Source organism: Macrosteles quadrilineatus, unplaced genomic scaffold (genome assembly GCF_028750875.1).
Source record: "Macrosteles quadrilineatus isolate MER2022 unplaced genomic scaffold, UCM_ALF_1.0 Scaffold_1__1_contigs__length_201487025, whole genome shotgun sequence".
In the NCBI taxonomy this organism is placed as follows: domain Eukaryota; kingdom Metazoa; phylum Arthropoda; class Insecta; order Hemiptera; family Cicadellidae; genus Macrosteles; species Macrosteles quadrilineatus.
Genome location: NW_026542594.1, coordinates 163,905,121 through 163,926,844, shown reverse-complemented (window position 1 = coordinate 163,926,844; position 21,724 = coordinate 163,905,121). Strand labels below are relative to the sequence as shown.

General features: G+C 35.6%; 1 protein-coding gene across 1 annotated transcript; it reads left to right on the top strand.

The window, feature by feature from the left end:
- The first annotated feature begins 6,100 nt into the window (after positions 1-6,100).
- LOC128988506 (uncharacterized) lies at positions 6,101-9,390 on the top strand. The gene is made up of 2 exons (XM_054409864.1): positions 6,101-6,122; positions 8,764-9,390. Exons 1-2 carry the CDS (start codon positions 6,108-6,110, stop codon positions 9,337-9,339), a joined length of 591 nt encoding a protein of 196 aa, XP_054265839.1. The 5' UTR covers positions 6,101-6,107; the 3' UTR covers positions 9,340-9,390.
- Positions 9,391-21,724: the final 12,334 nt, after the last annotated feature.

The following is a 21,724-nucleotide window of genomic DNA, read 5'->3' as shown; positions in this document are numbered from 1 at the left end:
TCGATTCGATGACGACTTTATATTATCATTGTTGTTGTTTTTGTTGTTGTTGTTGTTGTTGTCACCACTGTTGCGTAACCGCTCGATCAACTCTTGCGGTACGACGACCATTTTCTTCGCGTACTCCATTATTATTGTGGAATGGATTTATGAAGTATGGCTTGTAGTACGGTGCTCAACAGTATGGGCAGTAGGAAACCGCCTCCTTTCTGTACTAGATATTGGCGTTTCTTAGCCCAAGTCTCACCTCTTTTTACCAATCGTCTGAGATTCGTTTTATACTTGTTCAATTGTCTCTTGCGTTTGTCAGACACCGATACGTTACCGCGTAACAGGTTGTATGCGCACTCGCACACCGACCGTATACGACTGATGTCGCACACCTTTAACAGCGCTTTACGTTCCTTCGGTGTAGCGTGTACGAGTGCCGACAGTAGAGCCGCGTCTTTCCTCACACACTGCGACATGACGACTGATACTTACCCGATGTGGATGTGTTCTATTTATTATTAATGTGGCCCCTGCTACCACTAATCTTCGGTAGGTATACAGAATTAATCGGATCGTCCGGAAAGATAGTCGAACGAATGCGCATCTCATCCGGTGTAGATTGTTTTAAGTCTATCAGCAGATATGCGTGTGGATCGCGTGTAGCGTCCGCGTATGCTTCCTCTATAAATTTAGTATTATCCGGATAGATTTGACGAGCTAAATGTTTTATCTGAGCCCGATCTCTAGGGTTCTTAAAACACACTATGTAATGAGCATTAAGGGAAATATCTCTCTGACCGCGACCTTGATGAAACAGATTCTGCGTTATAAAGAAAACACTCAAGCTTTTGTGATGTGATCCTTTAGTAAACAGATCCACCACACTGCTGTCTGTTTCACGCATCATATCGTCCACGATGATCAAATTAGGTACACTTCCGTCGAAATCGTTCATGTCTGGCAGACTGTTTCTGTACTGGACAATACCTCCTCTGCCTCTGCTGCCACTGCTACTGCTCTGTTGGACAATATCATTCGAGTGCGGATGATGCCAATATATGTTAGCAAAATCCGTATCACAAATTTCATTTGAGTGATCTATGAATCGCATGACGAATTGTGATTTACCAGAGCCCGAAGGGCCGGCTACTATGGCCGAAAACGGATGTTTCCACCTCAAGTCCATTTTGCTTACTGACTACACTAACATCACCACAAACTAATTTATGCTAATTATTTATAACAATAGGGAAAAAGGAGTGTAAATAAAAAGACTATTTGATTATGCTGTGAACGTGACTATACGTATTGACTTACAAAACCTATCAAAGTTACAATTTCATTTTAAGAAAATTACAATAATCATTAGTTTTTGAGGTTAGTAAAAATGATAATAAAAACAGTTTTGTACATTAATTTAAATTTATTTCAAACAAACTCCAATGGAGTATATTTACTGCCAGCTGGAGCGCTTCTTCTGACGAGGCATAGTCGATCACCGAATCCCCTGTTGTACTGCTCAATGCGTTGATCTGTGATCGCCTCGTTAAAGCGTCGTGGTAGGTAGACACGGATGTAGAGCTCATCGCCGAGTAGTCCTTCCAGCACAACCATGATAGTCTCTCCGTACGGTGTGTTCACTCGTTCGAATTTCACAATACGATAAGCGCACTCTTCACAAAGATCGATGATCTTCGTGTATGGCGTGTTTAATTGCACGGCGTTGAGTTCATTTTTTAAGTCCATCACATCACTGCTGCCTCCACCTCCTCCACTACCACCGACACTGACTGACTCGCATTTCGGCATAATAAATGTTTTAGTGAAAAAAGTTTAAGTCAAGCAAAACTGTACACACGTTCGATCCGCACAGTGGTTAGACGATGAATGAATTGTTGTAGAAGCAGCGACAGCGCAGTGGTGGGGTGAAGAATGCAGGTGTGTCTCAATATTTCTCAGAATCCACCCCTGTAGAAGAGTCTAGCACAGACCGGTTTTTTGTAGTTGTTTCTTTTTGTTTCGCCCCCTCGACTGCAGCTGCACATCAACACGTGGCTTCTTGGAAACGCTGCTATTGTTGGTATAATCTTTTGTCTCATCCGATTGCATCATCTTCTCTGGCGCCACAGAACGTTTCTTCCTTTGTTTTATTCTTCCACCGTTTTCGATTGCGCAATCCATTGGTCGGCGCCACGCGGGTAGCGGCGTCATTGACTTTGTCACACCGTGTATTTTCGGGACTCCTGTCAAACGATCGACCCATAAATTCTCTAATTGTGACAGTAAATGATTCACACTGTTGTATATTTTATCTCCTTTCTTTTCATTCAAATATATGCCGCAACTGTGTGTTTGCACTCCTTCCTCAAATAAATGTAATTTCAATAAAACTCGCCCTCGATTAGCGGGATTCTGTACGGTGTATTGAAAATCTTCGTCAATCCACGTAATGGTTGGCGAATCGTTAGCCGATCTAAACACCCATCCTTCGTCTTGCCCTTGACCTAGTTCATCTTCTTTTTCTTCTTCTTTGTTAATTTCACTACCAATATCAGCTTGCACATTTATATCACGAGTCTTCTTCTTCTTGTTGTTATTAATTTTCTCCTGCTTATGCTGTTGCTGCTGCTGTAATTGTTTCAGCTCAAAGTCTGGCTGCTCCACATGTTCTGTAGAAAAACCACTGATTGCGTTATCCTCCAACGCTTGTATCTCCTCCATAATAAAACGTATTGTTTTTTCTGTATCAGCAATATTAGACATACCGACGTCACCAGTAGTAGTACTAGTAGTAGTAGTAGTCATAGTGATCATAACACTATGAACGCACGACACGAGTTTACTCAACGCACTCACAGAACTAACTGAATTGTCGGCGGTTGTATCATGTGATATTGACACCACCACTAGCGTTTTGCTGCGGGTAAACCAACAACTAATACTACGATATGACGTCATCACAAGGTGACGTCAGGACCTAGATACGTGGGTGGTCCAACTCGAAAACTGTACAGCACGACATTGCACCTTCCAGTTTTCTCGTTACAGTGCACTTAACTCACTAAAGCTTAGGTGGTCTTTAAAAAGACCGTTTGACGCCGAAGGAAAAGGGAAAGGAAAAGGAGGCGAGGTGAAGAATAATGATATAATTGTCTTTTTATTTCTTCAGCTCCTCGATTTCATCGTCGAGTTCTCTCATTCTCTTAGAATCATCTGCCCACCAGCTCCATTCAAAGTCGTCCCTGGGCTGACGGGACCAAATACGAAAAAATTTAATATGCAACTCTTTCTGCTCCTCCAGCAGCCGAAGTAGAGTCGCCTGACGTTCCCGCTCCCGCTCCTCTGCCACAGCGCACGCCCGGTGTAAATCGGCGTCGTCTATATCGCTCGCCCACTCTTGCTGTTTCTCTTGCTGTTGGTTGGCCATCTCGTGTGAACTCCAAACCCTATCTGAAGGTAGCGGATGAGTAACGCAGTATAGCCAGAGAGAGGGGGTGGGGATAGGATGCACGACGCAGAAACGATGGAAGTTTCCACGAAGGTCCAGTGGTAAACAACACGTGTTCCTTTGTTGGCGTAAAGCGATGGAATGTTCCAGAAGGTTATCCATTGTTATATTGGACTAAACAATGCCTTTAGAAACTCTTCTAATGGATCTGTCAATCATCCGTTAAGTGGATTCCTTTGTATCCTAGGACCAAAGGGAGTGCCTACGATAAAAGCTTTCCATTGTATCGAAAGATCAAAGGGACAGCCGCCAGCATCTCGCTCCGTGGGTGGTATGGCACATCCTAGGGGTGCAGGATGGGACGGACGAGACGATGGGTGGGGGGGGGGAGGTGCCTTCATGCCTGGGTGGTCTGGCACATCGCTCCGTGGGTGGTCTCAAAAACTAAACAGTGCGAGTATGGACCATATAGTTTTCTCATTAAAGTGAACTTAACTCACTAAGGCTTAGGTGGTCTTTAAAAAGACCGTTTTATGATGAAGCAGGAGGAGGATTAGGGGAAGGATGATTTAAATTCTGTTTATTTCTTCAACTCCATAATCCTATTTTGAAGTTTTGCCCATCGTACCATATCTGCATCATGATGAGCCCACTCAACGTCGTCCCGAGGCTGGGAGCACCAAACATGCTCTATTTTGTAACTCAGCTCTCTCTCCTCCTCCTCCAGCAGCTGAAGTAGAATCGCCTGATGTTCCCGATCCCGCTCCTCCGCCTCGACGCACGCCCGGTGTAAATCGGCGTCGTCGATATCGTTCGCCCACTGTTGTTGTTTGTCAGCCATCTCGTGCAAAGTCCAAACCCTAACTGAAGGGAACGGGCGAGTAACGCAGTGTAGCCAGAGAGAGGGGGTAAAGAATGTGCGACGCAGAAACGATAGAAACTTCCACGAAGATCCAGTGGTAAACAACAACAGGTGTTCCTTTGTCGGCGTCAATCGAAGGAACGTTCTAGAAGCTTTCCTTTGTTAGTGAACTAAACAAAGCTTTTTAGATGCTTGTCAAGATTTGCTCACCTTCGTCAAATGTAATAGTCTTACTAAAAGCTTTTAGAAACTCAAATAATGGATCCGTCAATCACCTGTTAAGTGGATTCCTTTGTATCCTAGGATCAGAGGGAGCGCCGACTACACCTCTCTCCGTGGGAGGTCTAGCACATCCGGAGGTGTAGGATGTGCAGGGGGAGGGGGATGTGTCGGGGGAAGGGGGATGTGCAGGGGGGGGGGGGATGTGCAGAGGGAGGGGGATGTGCAGGGGGAGGGGGAGGTGCAGTGGCGTGGGGAGGTGCATGGCGGGGGAGGTGCAGGGGGAGGGGGATGTGCAGTGGGAGGGGGATGTGCAGTGGGAGGGGGATGTGCAGTGGGAGGGGGATGTGCAGGGGGAGGGGGAGGTGCAGTGGGAGGGGGAGGTGCAGGGGGAGGTGCAGGGGGAGGTGCAGGGGGGAGGGGGGGGGGAGGTGCCACCGTGGGTGGTCTGGCACATCAGTGCACATCAATTGCACATCGCGCAAAGCACCCATAACAATACTACTAATGGTAATTATTGATATGAAAAAAAATAATTTGTTCAAATTTGATCTAAATATGTCCATAAACAAGCACAAAACAACACGTAAATTGGTCTAAGGGCTTACTATGGCACTCACGGTAGTAGATTTGTCTCTATAGGGAATATTTGCTAAACAAAAAGCTTTTGCCATTCATTTAGCTTCATTATATTCATTCGACCAAATTTTATTCCAAAAACTATAATGAAAATTTGAGGTTGAAACCTATTTTTTACCGTAAATATCTGATTATCTAAGCCAGAACAATTCCGCAGATTTTTGAAGCAGAGAAAATGCAGCGTGGGAAACATTACAGTTGTAATTGTTATTTAGGGTCAAATTAAACATGTTCAACCAACAAACATCAGGTAATTTTTCAAGCCTTTACCTTAGGCGTGTTACAACCATTAATTTCAGCAAGTGTTAAGTAAAGTTCTTTCACTTAATTAACTGTTTGAGAAACGTTAGGGATTTAGTTTACGGTTTATTATTATTTTGAAGACTGAAACACTTGTATATAGCTTTTTAAATTTAATATTCATATACTAATTGGAAAGATACTTTTTTTTACTTAAAGATTGAGTTTTTGATGTTTTGATAGTATGTGGAAAATATGTAGAGTAAGCTGTGAGTATGTTTTTGCTGAGAGTAAGTATAAAATAAAATATTGGTTACCAGAATAAAACTATAATTCATGTTATGTAATTATTTTTAGTTTTTGTAATCCAAATCAAAGTATTCTAGGACACGAGAAGAAGTATCCAAGTATCCAAGAAGTATCCAAATAAACACGATTAAATTAGGGATTAATTTAGAAGGATATCATTAATAGATGGATTAATACGTAAACAATCATAAAACCCTAACTAAGTGTGGGTAATTTTACAGCTTTTCTAAAGTTATGAGAATATCACATAATTTCCTCCTCTTTTATCCCTGATTATGGTTGCCGTTTCACATATTTCACGTGTCTGTCTGAGGACTGAAGATGCGTTACACAACATTGACTATATTTAAACACTCTCAGTTCTCTGACAGACCATCAGTTGCATACAACAGTTATACGATGAACACTGTTCTGGTGAGTTATCTATTGAAGGAAATTGACTTAGTTTATAATTGGCCCAGTAGGGTTTCTTACAATGCATTGAATATTTACTTTGACACGTCAAAATGTAATTAATTTATAATTGAACAATGATAAATAAAATTAGAGATATATTTCTTGACTTCTATTTTATTTTTATTTGTAACAACTATGCATATGAATAAAAAGTGTCATATTGATTCTTATATTTCTTACTAGGAGAGGACACGGTAAGATTTGGTTCTTTAAATTTATACGGTATGCTATATCACTTATACCATAGCCGTAATGTGCACCTAAACCATAGGAAAAAGTTACGTTCTCATTGTGCACCACCGATTTTTGTTGCTAGTTTTTTTTTCAAATTAGCTGTAGTCATAAATGCAAAAAATAATAGCGCGGCATCCTGTTGGTAAACCTTATAAATTAAATATCATAGAACCAACCTGTGCAGTTAAAACAGCTGACAAAATTATTTAATTCCTTTTTAGCGAATTTCCCATATAGGGAATAAGCTATTACCGTAGTACTCATGGTAAGACCTGGACTCGGGACCGATTTTTTTTTCGTTTTGAGGTCCCTAGAGGCCAAAAACACCATCCGTTCAAATTCATATATATATATATATATATATATATATATATATATATATATTTATATATATTTTTTAATTTAGGTGTTCACTTATATGTGTCCGTTAGCACGACAACTCGAGCAAAAATGATCCGATTTTGATGAAATTTGGTACAAACGTGTAAACCTACGTTTATTCGAACGAGTTCGCGATCCAGCATGATCGGACCATGGGAACGGGGGTTTACGGGGGGTTTTATGGGGTAAAAATAGGTTTTTCCCATTTTTTACCCCAAAAACATAAAATTTAGCAATTTCTTTCCAGACCATTTTGTAGAGCTTAAAAAAACAAATAATTTAGTATATTGAAGCGTTATTATGCGCCTAATGGTTACGGAGAAAATTTAAAAAATTTTTAAATTTAAAATTCCCATGTTATTCTAACGGAGGATAAGTAAACCGTTGTAGTTTGCTTGTTTATTAACATATTTTGATCAAATTTGGAAAATGTTTTTATTTCTTACTAACTACTAACATTTAAAAAAAAACAGTTTACCCTCCCTGATGCAGCAAACCTAAGTACTTGTTAAACTAATTCTATTTAAATCGGTAATAAATGTTATATTTTTAAGTACACATTTCAGTGTAAATCCAATCAGTCAAATGGAAATTCGCTTAGTCTGCAGGTTTGCTGCGGCGGGGGTATAAATAATTATGAATACTCATAAGGTTAACATGGAAAACTCAAGAGCCAATAGGGTAGAGCCCGAAGGATTTTTGACATAATAATATGTCTATATGTTAATCGGGAATGTGAGCTATCATTACTAGGTGTACAATGCAGTTGTCTGGTTGCAATATTGAGCGCAGCTAGCGTATTAATCCAATACTGTTCTAAAGTCAGTGCTACATCTGGTCCTCGTAAATAAGATTAAATACTCGCAGTATCCAATGTCAATGGTATATTTGGTTCACTTAAATGAAATGACTATTTGCAGTATTCTAAGTCAATTATAAGTCTGGTTCACGTAAACGAATGGTCTACTTGCATGAACAAAGTCTATGTTTCATCCGGTTCTCATATGTCTAATTATAGAATCCAATGTCAATGATATATTTGGTTCTCATTATTAGAATTGTTATTGTATACCTATTTAAAGTCTGCACAATTGAATGGTACGTCTATTTCAGTAGTTCGCATAAATGGAAAGTCTACTTGCAGTATCCAAACTCAATCGTATGTAGACCTAGATTTGGTTCACATAAATGGAATGACTATTTGGATTATTTAAGTCAATGGTACATCAGCCTTATTCCGGCGACCATAATTAATTGTTTTTCATTTTGTAGTAAATTATGCTCAATGGCATTAATCCGATTGTTCTTCCCGTTTTCTCTGTACGGTATTTGTAATGTGCTATTTAGATGATTCGTTGACTAACATATGCTGGGACTCTTGTTTACCTTTTATTGTTATCTCGCAAATAATGTCATGGCAACCAATTAACCCATAAGGCCAATGTTAAATTTCCAAAAGTTTGAATTCACGTACAGAAAAGTCCTGTGGTCAGATTTGTACCATTTCAGATTTATACCTTCCCATGGTCGGTTGCAATGATTGTGCTGAATTTGGTGAAGATCGCTTCAGCCGTTCAGGAGGAGTATTTGTAATACAAAAGCAGGAGTGTAGTATAAGAGCTTCGCTCGCTTCGCTTCGCTCCGCTCAATAAAACATTTCAACCCGGTCGGTTTAGTATTTTTTGCGTTTACTTGTTACAAACATCTATCCATACATCCAAAGTGTATGACTTATAATATTAGTAGGGCAACTTTATTTTTCGTCCGCCTCACTCCTTGTTCAAACACAGCCAATTTGCATATATTACATCATTTACAAGGATCGATGTCACTGCATTTTGCTCACATATCGTGTACTAACGTTTAATCAATAGCACAACTCGTGTTTATATTATTCAGTAAATGCGTTTAATCCTATTCCTATAACACATAATCTTTTCACTAAAATAGTTAGTATGAAACTACTGTATTATTATTATTCCAGAGTTTGGTTCTTCTTGCTACTATGTACACCCAGAGTGTGTACTGCAGCTACTACCACGGACCCACCGCCAAGCCTGTCGTCCTCCACAACGGCTACCTGGCAGACACCCATGAGGTAGCAGCAGCCAAGAACGCTCATCTCGCAGCTCTAGCCAAGGAATCTCACTACAGAGGAGAATACGGACACGGTCACGGCCAGGAATACAGTGGTTTTTACAGGTATGACGGCCATGTTGGAGACATCAGGTACCACGGGCCCACCGCCATCCCACACGTCCTGCATGACGGACACATCGCAGACACTCACGAGGTGGCCGCTGCTAAGGCTGAGCATTTCGCCGCCGTAGCCAAGGCCAAGGCTCACGGAGGCTACCACTACAGTGGCAGATACACCTCAGACTACGGCACCGACCATGGACACTCCCATCATGTGGCACCTTACCAAGGACCCCTCGCCAAGCCCGTGGTGCTCAAGTCCGGATACCTGGCAGACACTCACGAGGTCGCTGCCGCCAGGGAACATCATCTGCAGAATTTTTATCGAGTTGTTGAACCAAATTATTACAAAAACTACTAATTGCTTTTACGTTTTTGTATAAATGTAATGAGACTGTGATAAATAATAATGTTCTGCATATCTTGAAATTAACCTTTTTTTAAGTAGTATCTATCTTTATAGCTCGTTAATCAATTTTGCTTACTTTTCATGAAATTTAGGTTTGGAGCTTTTGCTTAGAATTACTGCCCAATATTCAAATAAAAATCTATAAACCAAATATTTTTGAAATAAACAGTTTCTACATTTTAAATTAGACTAAATAGTAATAAGCTATGTCAGACTGAATACTATTGAAAGAAAATGTTCCATTGTTTATTTGCACGGCGATTCACACGATCAGTGTAAAAATGTTTGAACCAAGTATAATATTTTTGAAGTCTCGCTTTTTTTCTCAACAAAGAACCAGTCTGTGTATTAAGTGGTTGATATATTTAGGTTAAAAGTTTACAAATAAACTTTGTTTTGGCTTTTACATTGTTCTTAATCTATTCTTTGATGGCTTGCACATACTCTGAAAACATAAATCACTTATTGTACTTTTTAACTATACAAATCAATAGTTACAGCTAAAAGTAACTATTAGTAACCCTCCTACTGTTCCTATAAACAGCGTGAATTATACAACTTAGTACTCAGTTACAAAACTAGTCAACAATAAATGTTACAGATTGGTTCTACCAAACAACTTAACCAATAAATTCATAAATTATTAGTACAATTTTGTTTTCTGGATGAGTTATTAAGCCTGAATGAATTACTGAAAACATAAGCTACTTGGTTATCATGCATCAAGTGATGGTAAAATGAGAAAATTATACTACTGTTTCGAGTTATGATCACTTCGAAGAGATAACTAGTAATACAACTAAATATTTAAATATTAGTTTCGATAAAAATTATGTAGAAATAAACCTACTAAACCAGGGTTTGTGAAAGTTTTGAAAATCTTTCAATTTTAATCGGAGTCTAAAGCAGCTTAAAGTGTTCAACAAGATTATCGTTTTACGGTCCAACAAATTGACAACTTTTTAAATTGCACGTAGCTGTCAAGTGCAGCTTTCGTAAATTTAAAGAATAACTCAAAATGTTTTTGAATCTATCGTACACCATTTTTTTTCTAATCTGTTAAGAGAAAAGTTTTAATGAGTTAGACTTAACTTCTGATTAACTTGAGACTCTTCTATATAAAATTCTATGTTCTATATGAAAACTATGTTTTCGTTCTAGGATTTTGATCGATTCAGTAAGTTATATCATTGACTATTGGAAACTGAAGTAGACATCCCATCGATATGGACCAGCTGTCGCAAATTTTAGCGAATTTCCCTATAGGGAAGTAGCTATTACCGTAGGTCTCATGGTAAGATTTAGGCCCGGGACCGATTTACTTTTTCATTTCGATGTCCCCAGAGGCCAAAAACACCATTCGTTCAAATTTTTATATATGTATATATATATATAGATTTATATATAATAAAGAAATCATACTAACTCAGTACCCTGAAATTATTTTTATTTTTAAAACTCTACATGTTTCGACCTTTAGGCCATTTACAAGAGTAACATTTAACCTCACTTCAAACACAACAAATTAATTAACAAATAAACATCATGTGATAATCTTTACATATGATTTTTCTTTTTTTCTTAAAATGTATAGTAAAATATCTTTGGTCATGGAATTTTGTCATATATATATTAAATTTATATTATGGTTGTTTAATTTATCCTCCTCTTGATGTTTGTGTTAAATATTCTTTAATTTTAAAATTTTTTCATATATAGGATTTTGTTTATTAACTTGCATCGTATTGATTATATTTGTTGGATCATTCTTGTAGCTGCAGTATATATGATATTCTTCTTTTGTATCTAATTTATTTCCTTTTGATCCATAGTCCAAAACTGTCATATCTGTTTCTCTTGTAGTGAATTTATGATTCTCATTAAGCATGTGTTCTGCTACATCACTTTTCATACTAGTCACATTCTTTGATTTAAACGCTTGTAAATGTTCTTTATATCTACAATTGAACGACCTTCCTGTCTGTCCAATGTAATACTTTTCACAATCTGAACATTTAATTTTATAAATACCGGAGTTTTCATATTTTGATGTTAGAACTTGGTTGTTAGATTAGAACTAACATCAAAATATGAAAACTCCGGTATTTATAAAATTAAATGTTCAGATTGTGAAAAGACATTGGACAGACAGGAAGGTCGTTCAATTGTAGATATAAAGAACATGTACAAGCGTTTAAATCAAAGAATGTGACTAGTATGAAAAGTAATGTAGCAGAACACATACTTAATGAGAATCATTCCACACAATCAGAACACACAAAATTTCCCAATTTTTCTCTAAACCTCCTTAAAGAGCTTAAAAAAAAAAAATTCAGTATATCAAAGTGTTTTTGTACGGTTATTGGTTACGGAGAAAACTAAAAAAATTGTAAATTTAAAATCACCATGTTATTCTTATGGAGAATATTGTAAAATGTTGTAGTTTGCTTGTTTATGGATATCTTTTGATCAAACTTGGCAAATATATTCATTTTATACTAAGCAATAATTATTTTACTTAAAACACTCACTTTATTAGTTTCCTTGTAGCAGCAAACCTAGGTACTCGTTAAACCTAATTTTATTTAAATAGATCAATTGAAATTTAATTCAGCCAAATGGAAATTCGCTTAGACAGCAGGTTAGCTGCGGCGGGGGTATTATTACTAAAAAGAATGTAGTTGTGAGAGCCAGTCACAGAATGCGCTAGTGTCTAAAATTCTATTGTATACCTTATTTTTTGTTGCTGACCAGTTTGATGGGCCATAACAGTTGCTATGGCTTACCATAAGTCATTCCCTAAGTTTGACCTACTAAAAAAGTGTACTCGACAGAATTTATTAATTTAGATCAATGCAATCTGTAGGTGGCTCACATCCACTAAGAAGATTTTGATAAAAAAAAACTAGCTACAAATTTTACATGGGTATAGAATGTCTAAAAAAACTTAAGTTTAAATGTTTTAAGATTACAGTAAATATTTTATGTGGTTGCCTTTGACTTTATTTTGAAACAATAAATACCTACTTTACACTGAGACTGTAAAGTGAGGTTGCCGGCACAGATTTGAATGATGCTACAAGTGTAGTTGAAAACTAAACAGATACAGATATCTTGCCATATAATACACCCAATACACAAAACAAATGAATGACGAAGTATTGTAAGGTTTTAAGTTCTAGGTGAGCTACTAAATAATAAATAATAAACATACCTAAAATAATATTTATATGTAGAGTACTATGATTGTTCCTAGTTTATGCTACCAATTCCAATAAAAAATACACCGGCAATTGGAAGTTATTAAACTTATACAGGGTGCCCCGTAAATAGGCACAAACATTGTAGGAGTAGGTTTTATGGGTCAAAGAAAACATAAGGATAACAGTTCACAAAAAAACACAAAATTATTGAGATATTCGCTATGTTTTGTTTAAAATCTATATTGTTGAAACTATTTAGGATATATTTATGAAGCTTGGTAATCTATAAATAACAGTAACATTTCCAAATGGCAGCTGTTATGATTTTTATGAATTAAGTTACTAAAATAGTTGCAGATTTTATAAAATAAGTAAAAAAAAAATTAGAGATTTTAAAAATGTATATCAATCGACTTACAGCTAAAAGATATCTAATAACAAAGAGCTGATTTATTTTTGTACAGGCCAGATTAAATGAGGGCACTTCGTCAACTAGGCTTATTTTTAACCGTCCAATCTTTGCAATGACTAATTTATTATTTGCCTAAAAAAAGGTGCAACACACTTCTATCGAGCCATTTCACGCATTAAGCATTTATAACTTTCCCCTTTAGAGTACCGTTAACTTCATAAATCCTCTTTCCTTAATAACTTCGTGTGGACCATTGTCTCCCAAAGACTTTAGTAATCCGGTTTGGGTAACGTTGTTAAGTCTCGCCAAGCGAAGTCGGCCAGTGTGCAGGATTTTCATTTGTTCACGTTCCTTTGGTGTTTGGTTTGTAAGCAATCAGGTAAAATCTTTCATAAATTAGCTTAGGTAAAAACATAAATTAAAATATTTCTGGATTTCAAATACAATTTAAACTCTTAAAGTGAGAGGCAATAAAGAGATGCGTAGTTTATTTGCATATAATATTCCTTTGAATATGAGTAAATCAAGAACTAGTGCACCATAAGATATGTAATATGGCATACGATAATAATGTAGTAAAATAAAATAAGATCTCCTTTACGAAACTATAACAACGACAACAAAAACTTAAGAAAATATTATTTGTACGTTATGGAGGCGTTGTAGGACTCTTGCAGTGTAAAATTAGCCTTTGTCTTGGAAATCTTAAAAAACGATTCTCTTTAAATCCGTTTGTTTAATCATTTTGTGTTAAGCAGCTCATTGTACAATTTCAAGCTAGTTATACAAAAAAACTCCATCAAAATAATGTTAAACGTGGCCTTTCAGCAAATCATTGGCTATTCTCCCTAAACCTGATTAAATATTTGAAAATGCTTCCTCATTGCATATTATAATTACTTTTAATTTTATATTTAGTACCCCCCATATTTTTAATATTTCAGAAACTATCAACAGTATCAGAAGGAAGAATATACTACTTGACGTCTTACTTATTATTTTTCTATTTGTCAAGATTTGTTTACAAAATTGTACTTATGAGAACGTTGTGGATTGTCTTCTGGGTTTTGTCTCGTCACCATTATATACGAAGTAGTGATGTGACATTCGCATGCAAATCAGAATCTCTTGCATACATGCAGCATAATGAATCCCCCCGTGTCTTTCAATACATATATTTTCATATACCACACTATTTTTGTTCGTAACCATAATATTTTTAGATGAAGAACACATCCCATAGTAAACGAAATACATGGTCAACAATGTTTAATCATATTTGAGCAAATACGTACCTGAAAAGGTAGAAAAATCCACACAACCATCCTTACTCTTACTATGGCTAGCTCTGTACTTAATGAAATGTCACGAAAAAATACAGAGTGTTAAAAAGTTCATATAATTCAAAATGTTACCTAGGTCAATTCGGGAGAGAGGAAGTCACTAAAAGTCTCTCGCTAAATGGGTTCCTTAGTGCTTTAGCATTGACGTGTAACAAGACTGACGCAGATGGAAATGATGTTTGCCAAGTAAACGACGTCCTGACAACCATTTGCCCAGACTTGAGCCTACAAACTACGCTTGCTCTTCGAGTTTGATAGAGATATCTATTCGGCTATCTTCTTATAATCCAAGTCCCCATAACGTCTAAGGATAACATATATGATTTTCGAACAAGTTATGAATACAAATTTATGTAATGAGTATTGCCGATATTCTAATGCTGGGTAATATAGAAGTAGTATGTTTATTCCTTCTGTTAGTCAATGTCATAATTATTCCTAGGTGAGAGCTTAACAGGATCCAACCCGTTAAGCAGTAATTATAAACTCATGTGTCCTATAAAGTTTGTTTGAAGCAACAACGGAGTCAAAATACAAATTAGTTTAAGGACAAGTTTGGTCATATCGATAGAGGGATGTATTAATTTATTCTTTTATGTAGCCCCCCAGGATTTCTAAATTAAAAGTCAGCCCAAACAAATCCTTTTTTATACAAACAGTGGAACCCATCAAAACGTCTGAAGAAACATGGAATATCCTCCTCACAGCGTCATTTTTGTATAAGCCACACATACAAAAAAACCTTTAAACATGAAATTGAACTTTAAAATTTACTTGTAAATTAACATCAGTCAAACTAAACATTAGCTACATTAATGTTTAACCATATAAATTGCTATGTATAGAGCAGTAAGCGATAGAAATATTAGACGGAATATAAAATCTTATAAAGAATTATAACATAAGTACTGTACCTAGTTTCAATATTTATATGGTATCAATACTATACAATATTCACTGATGTTATAGAGTGAGCTAACACCTTACGTGAATCTAAATATTCACACATCTGTCGAATAAACGTTAACTCTAAAAATCAAAGAGATTGTAATAGTGTGGTTGTAAACTCGGTACCTAAACCAGAGTTACTGTCATACAGGTCATAACGTCTGTGGTAACGACTAAGCTTTGTTTAAAAGCTTAAGCATTTTGGTTGAAAAGGGTAAGATATGCAGGATCGCCTGTCTGGACTGATGACAAACTAATCTCTAAAGCTGAAACCTTTATAATTACAACACAGCTCACTGATTACGCAACATTTATAGTCATAATTTAAATAAAGTTTTAAGATTAAACATTGCTTATTTTTAGTGCGGGTTTAAAGTTTTTAAAGTCCTAGCCTGCCGCCATTTATGATTTTTATCATTAGGTTTATTGCCTCTACTGTCTCTTATCCCTGGGATGTGATGTTAAAACACTTTAGCTTAAAACAAAGTTCCTGAATGACTTCATAATGTAGTTGTTTTTCTAAACCACGTTAGCTAATCAACAAAAGGTTACAGTACCTGCAGACTGCCTTGTGGGTTTTGTTAACCAGTAGGATTACGTACGTTTCGGCAAATATATTGCCATCATCAGATCCAGAACTTGAAGCTTAAAATCTAGATTTTTCGACACACATGGTCACGTCAGAGTTTAAAATAGAACACATGCACAAAACGAACATTAAATACATGTATGCCTACTATTAAAACACCGAACAGGATATAATGATGCAAGCATCTCTCTTGCCAAGTCTCGACCTCGACCTTGGTCGAGATTTGGCAATATGGCAATATATGGCAATATATTTGCCGAAACGTACGTAATCCTACTGGATTAACAAAACCCACAAGGCAGTCTGCAGGTACTGAAACCTTTTATTGATTTCCTGAATAAACCATTATTGTACGTTCTGCCTGTATTTCGCAAATGCAAGCTAAGCAAAAATGCATGGTATAAAACGCTTTAATCCCATAGTAAAAAAAATGTACAACCAATTAGTCCAGTCAATGAATGCTCAAAAGGGGGGTGTAGAGGACATGGAGAGGGGGAAATTTTTTTCTGCGGGAATGTGTTCGGGGTAGTTAGAAGATAAAAATACCAAAAGTCCCCGCCCCTGACCCTGCTGCTTCAGCGGGGGGAGGGGGGGGGAAAGACCCCATTTTTTAGTTTTGTACTTCTACACTGAAAACCGTGCATCGTACGGAAAAAATGTAAATTATAAAAAGAAAGATGATGAAATTCTCTACAAGAATGGTCATACTCATTTCTTCCGTATTTGCATTGGTTTAAAAGATTTTCTCAAAATAATATAAAAATTCTCAAATAAATTGATTTTTCGCGCGTTTTTTGTCAAATAAGTTTGTATAATCCATTAGCCTGTTGTTGTTTCACATCAATCAGGATAGAAAACAGGTTTTTGAACACTAACCTATATAATATAATATATCAATCGTATATATTGTGTTGAAAATAGTTTATATAAATTTAAATAAGTTATGTATATTTTGTCATGGAAACAAGTAATTTTGGCAAATAATTATTACACTAAAAATTTAAAATATTATGTTTGTAGCTATATTTGTCCAGGTTTATTTATAACAATAACCAAGACTTAATATTATTGTTCATGGTCTGGCTCACTTGGGACGAGAGGGTCCGACTTCTGTCCCAAAAACTGGTGCCATCTGGAACTGAAAACCACCATCTAGGACATCTCCATCATTCAATTCTTGTTGATTAGACTCAATATTGGCTATCGAAGTGAGAATTCGGTGTAGGCCTGTATTTTCTTCATCTCCCTCATTCATCAGAAAGGGCATTTCATGTAAAAAGTTCCCTTAGCAGTTCTGGCATAACGGAGAACAATTATTGGACATTTTCTTGCATGCACAAATTATACATCTGGCATTGTTATAATCTTTGGTACATTTGTAAAAAACTTGGTTAAGGGATTAACTGTTCCTGGTTATTATAATTTCGGTGATGAATATAAGTATAATATAGTAAATGAATATCTACTGACCAGTGGCGGTCCCTTGAGGGGGGGGGGGGTGGGAGGTATATATTCTCTCTGAAATATTTTATAAGCTAACATAAATACCATTAGCTTGAAGATATTTTAGAGCTCATATGCATATAAAAATACGTTATTGTGCTTTAAATTCCACATTTTTTCCGCGCGGGGGGGGGGGGGTTAACCACCGGAGGCCCCCCCCGGAAATTAAATCCTTTTTAAAAAAATTAAACTTTTTCAATCTGTAGCGTCTTTCTTGGTCTGCCATCTTCGTGCTGTTTTCTGAATTGCTATATCTGTCAAAAACAACAATGCATTACCTTACAAGGTAAAAGGTATCCACGTACCTCACGTATCTATCACATATCGCAGACACTGAAGATCCCCTTTGCCATATAACCTTGTGCGTGAGAAATACCCCATCGATAACCAAATTAAAAGTCGTTAAAACTGTTGTTGGTTGGTTCCAAAGAACTTGAACGGTGCAGGCATTTTTGGTCTTTACTCATACCACTCTCATTAAATAAAGGGAAATGGAGCAAGTTCAAATCGTTAACAATCCTTTAAATCTTGATAACTTTTTTAACTTATACAAATCCTTTGAAACAGAATTAAAGGTTTTGCTGCAACGTTTTAATCATTGATATCGATGGTTGAACTCACAGAGGACAAAGGGAAAGCCATATTTTCCCGTGACAGCTTGTTGTCTGCAAATGATTACAATTTTATTAATTACTCGCAGACTACGTAATACAGAATCGTAACAGTTAACGGATACATCTCCTACAACCGCAGATGCTATTGACATGATGTCTTGAGCTTTCAGGGAAGAGTGGGTCGATTTTCAAACATTGCTGTCAGTTTAGAAATATATGACATTTAATCATTTGTATCATTTAATCTAGGACAATTCTGTTTGGAAAACCAACTACCCTCAGAAATGTGGGATTGGGAGCGCAAAAAATGTAATCTATTCCCAGTTTTAACCAATGAACCACCTAACCCACGAGAAATGTTGGGATTGTTTTTTGCAAATATACTAAAGATTGTAGCAATGAAAGATGTACATGCAATGAAATGACCATTAAATGTTCCTCGTTGGCTGTTATGCCAGTAAGGGGGCCGTTTAAATAGAATGCCAAATCGGATAAATGAGGATGATAAAGAATATATACACTGCACTCTCACATCGATAGCAGATATTGAGTCTAATGAACAAGAATTGGATTATGGAGAGACCATGAACAATAGTGTTAAGTCTTGGTTTCGGTAATTGTTATAAATAAACCTGGACAAATATAGCTACAAACATAATCTTTAAAATATTTAGTGTAATAATTATGCCAAAATTACTTGTTTCCATGACAAAATATACATAACTTATTTAAATTTATATAAACTACTTTCAACACAATATACTGTATACGATTGATATATTATATTATATAGGTTAGTGTTCAAAAACCTGTTTTCTATCCTGATTGATGTGAAACAACAACAGGCTAATGGATTATACAAACTTATTTGACAAAAAACGCGTGAAAAATCAATTTATTTGAGATTTTTTATATTATTTTGAGAATATCTTTTAAACCAATGCATATACGGAAGAAATGAGTACGACCATTCTTGTAGAGAATTTCATCATCTTTCTTTTTATAATTTACATTTTTTCCGTACGATGCACGGTTTTCAGTGTAGAAGTAAAAAACTAAAAAATGGGGTCTTTCCCCCCCTCCCCCCGCTGAAGCAGCCGGGTCAGGGGCGGGGACTTTTGGTATTTTTATCTTCTAACTACCCCGAACACATTCCCGCAGAAAAAAAATTTCCCCCTCTCCATGTCCTCTACAAACCTTTTATTGACTGGACTAAATAGATAATGGACTATTTTGAAATGTATTGCAATCTCTTGAAATACAGTTTTACAAAAAATACAAAAGCTCAAACAACATAGTTGCTACATTGTATTGTAGCATTGTGTAAAATTCAATCGGAATAATGTTTTCACAAAGCGTCTGTTCTTTGTTGACTTTTACTTCTGTTGGCATCATAATGTTTCCAGAGCTGTCTACTCCACGCTGTGAAATTAAACTTTTTACTCGGAACATGGTATATTTTTACATGAAAAATATGGATTAAGACTTAGTAAATGAGGTAAAAGTATAAGTTTTTATAAAAAGAAATAGTGAACTAATCGTCTGCTATATATTATAATTTAGAGCACGGGTTCTTTTACGCCTTCATTCTCTGTACTTATTAATTAACAGAGCATAAGTATGTATCGTATTCTTTTGATTGTTATGACGAGTTTCATGGTGGAAGAAGCATAAACAATATAAATTTTTTACGAAGGCCTACAAATATTTTAGTTTTGATACTATATTTAAATGTTTCTCAAGTGGTGTAAAATGTAAATCTCTGCTATAAACATTTAATAATTTTATATTGCCTAAGATTCACCCATAATAGTGTTATTTTACTGTCCTCAATTACAAGTATATTTGTTAATATTCGAAATCAATACATTTTATTTACATACTTTTTTTTATCAAACAATACCTTTTAAAATCTAACTGAAAAGTTCAACATCCCTTCCTGAAGGGAAACTATAGGAAATCTCAGGCTTCAATCGACTTGAGTAGAAGCACTTGTGCCAATACTACCTTATGACGTTTAAAGAAAGATACTGTTAATAACGCTTATTTTTATTGTTCTGTGTTACAATCAAACTCAACCAAGAACTACAGTTAACAGCATCGTTCACATAGCACGGACTACATTTTACATTTAACGAACAGTCTGCATCCAGTTTAGATAATGTCAACTGGTACTGTGTGTGAGACAGGCGTGATAAATTTTATTTTTGAATTTTAGTTAAATTTAAAATGTAGTCCGTATTATGCGTTTCTACTGTGACGACACTTTCAGGTTAATCTTCTATGTCCAGTGAAGGCATTATAAATCCAAAATAATCATAATGCAAGGTACAACGGATTGAGCTGTAGACGAAGATAACCCTATTTTTAGTATCTAATATACCTCAAATTTGCAATCTTTAAAATAAATTAACAATTCAAATGCATTACTGAAGAGAATATTCTGATTATTTTTCGAAACTATAAAAAATTATAAAACCATATCAAATGCAATAGAATTCCAAAGTAATAATGGAAACAATTTCTTTTGTTCGATGTAATTCTTTGAATTCAATTCAATGCTGTTTCCTTAAAGAAGAAAACTAGAGCAAATCCAAATTGCATCCCTCTCAAGTAAAAGCTTTTGTGGTGATAAAACTTTATGAAGTGTAAGGGAAGGAACTCATTTAACCATTCGTTTCTATAACGTTTTATCCTTATTAGGTAAAGTAAATACTGAACACATCCACACTTTAAAGTTATTTTTATCTTATTAATTTTAAAAACTTACGAGCTTTGTTAATTAATGGCTAGACATATTTGCCAGGTATGTAATACTGTTACTAGTAATTACATTGAACACTCTTATAGGTGCTTTACAGAAATAGAATAGCTTGTGCATAGTGATTAAACGTTTTATACTTTATAAAGATCATGTTTTTGGTACTAATACAGTACAATACCTAATAAGCTATTACAAACCAAGTTGATAGTTTTCTATTTAATACAGTTAAGAATTTTGTTTATGATAGGTAATTATATTTTTGTCTAGTACTTCAGTCACTATCCATCTCAAGGGTATTACTGAAGACTTTTGGATTTTCAACATGTTACGTATATTCACACATGCCTGATTTGCATGTAACTGTGGCTTTGCTGCTACGTGGAAAATATGACGAGACAAAACTAAAGTAAATTTTTACGTTTGGCAGAAAACAAGGTAAATAATTGGCTAAAGAATACAGTATTTTTTTATGAACTTTGATGTAAGTAATATAAATTTTGTTACATTAAAACACAACATTAAAATGTGTTTTAGTCAACATTTGTATAATGATATTTTCCAATTTTCTCCATTCACATTAACATTTTTAATATTTATTATTTATTTCTGTGTGTTTAAACTATTCAATAAAACATTCTTAATACAAGCTAAATATGTGTATATATGATTTTATAATAAATAAAAAAAATCATTTTATGGCCACATAGTGTTTTTAAATTTATGTAATCAATTATCAGGCTAAGAAAAAATAGTTATTTCATATTCAATTTGTATTTTACTGAAACAAATATTCAACCCATCGCGTTTGTGATTTATTTATTGCATGTGTCAGATTTCCTCAGTGCGTGATAATATTTCTAGAAAGGCACACCCGAATTCACAGCTGCAATGCCAGACATTTCCTACCTATCGAGTATTTAAGCCTACACTCTCTTATTCTAAGTATCAGTCTCGTTCGGCA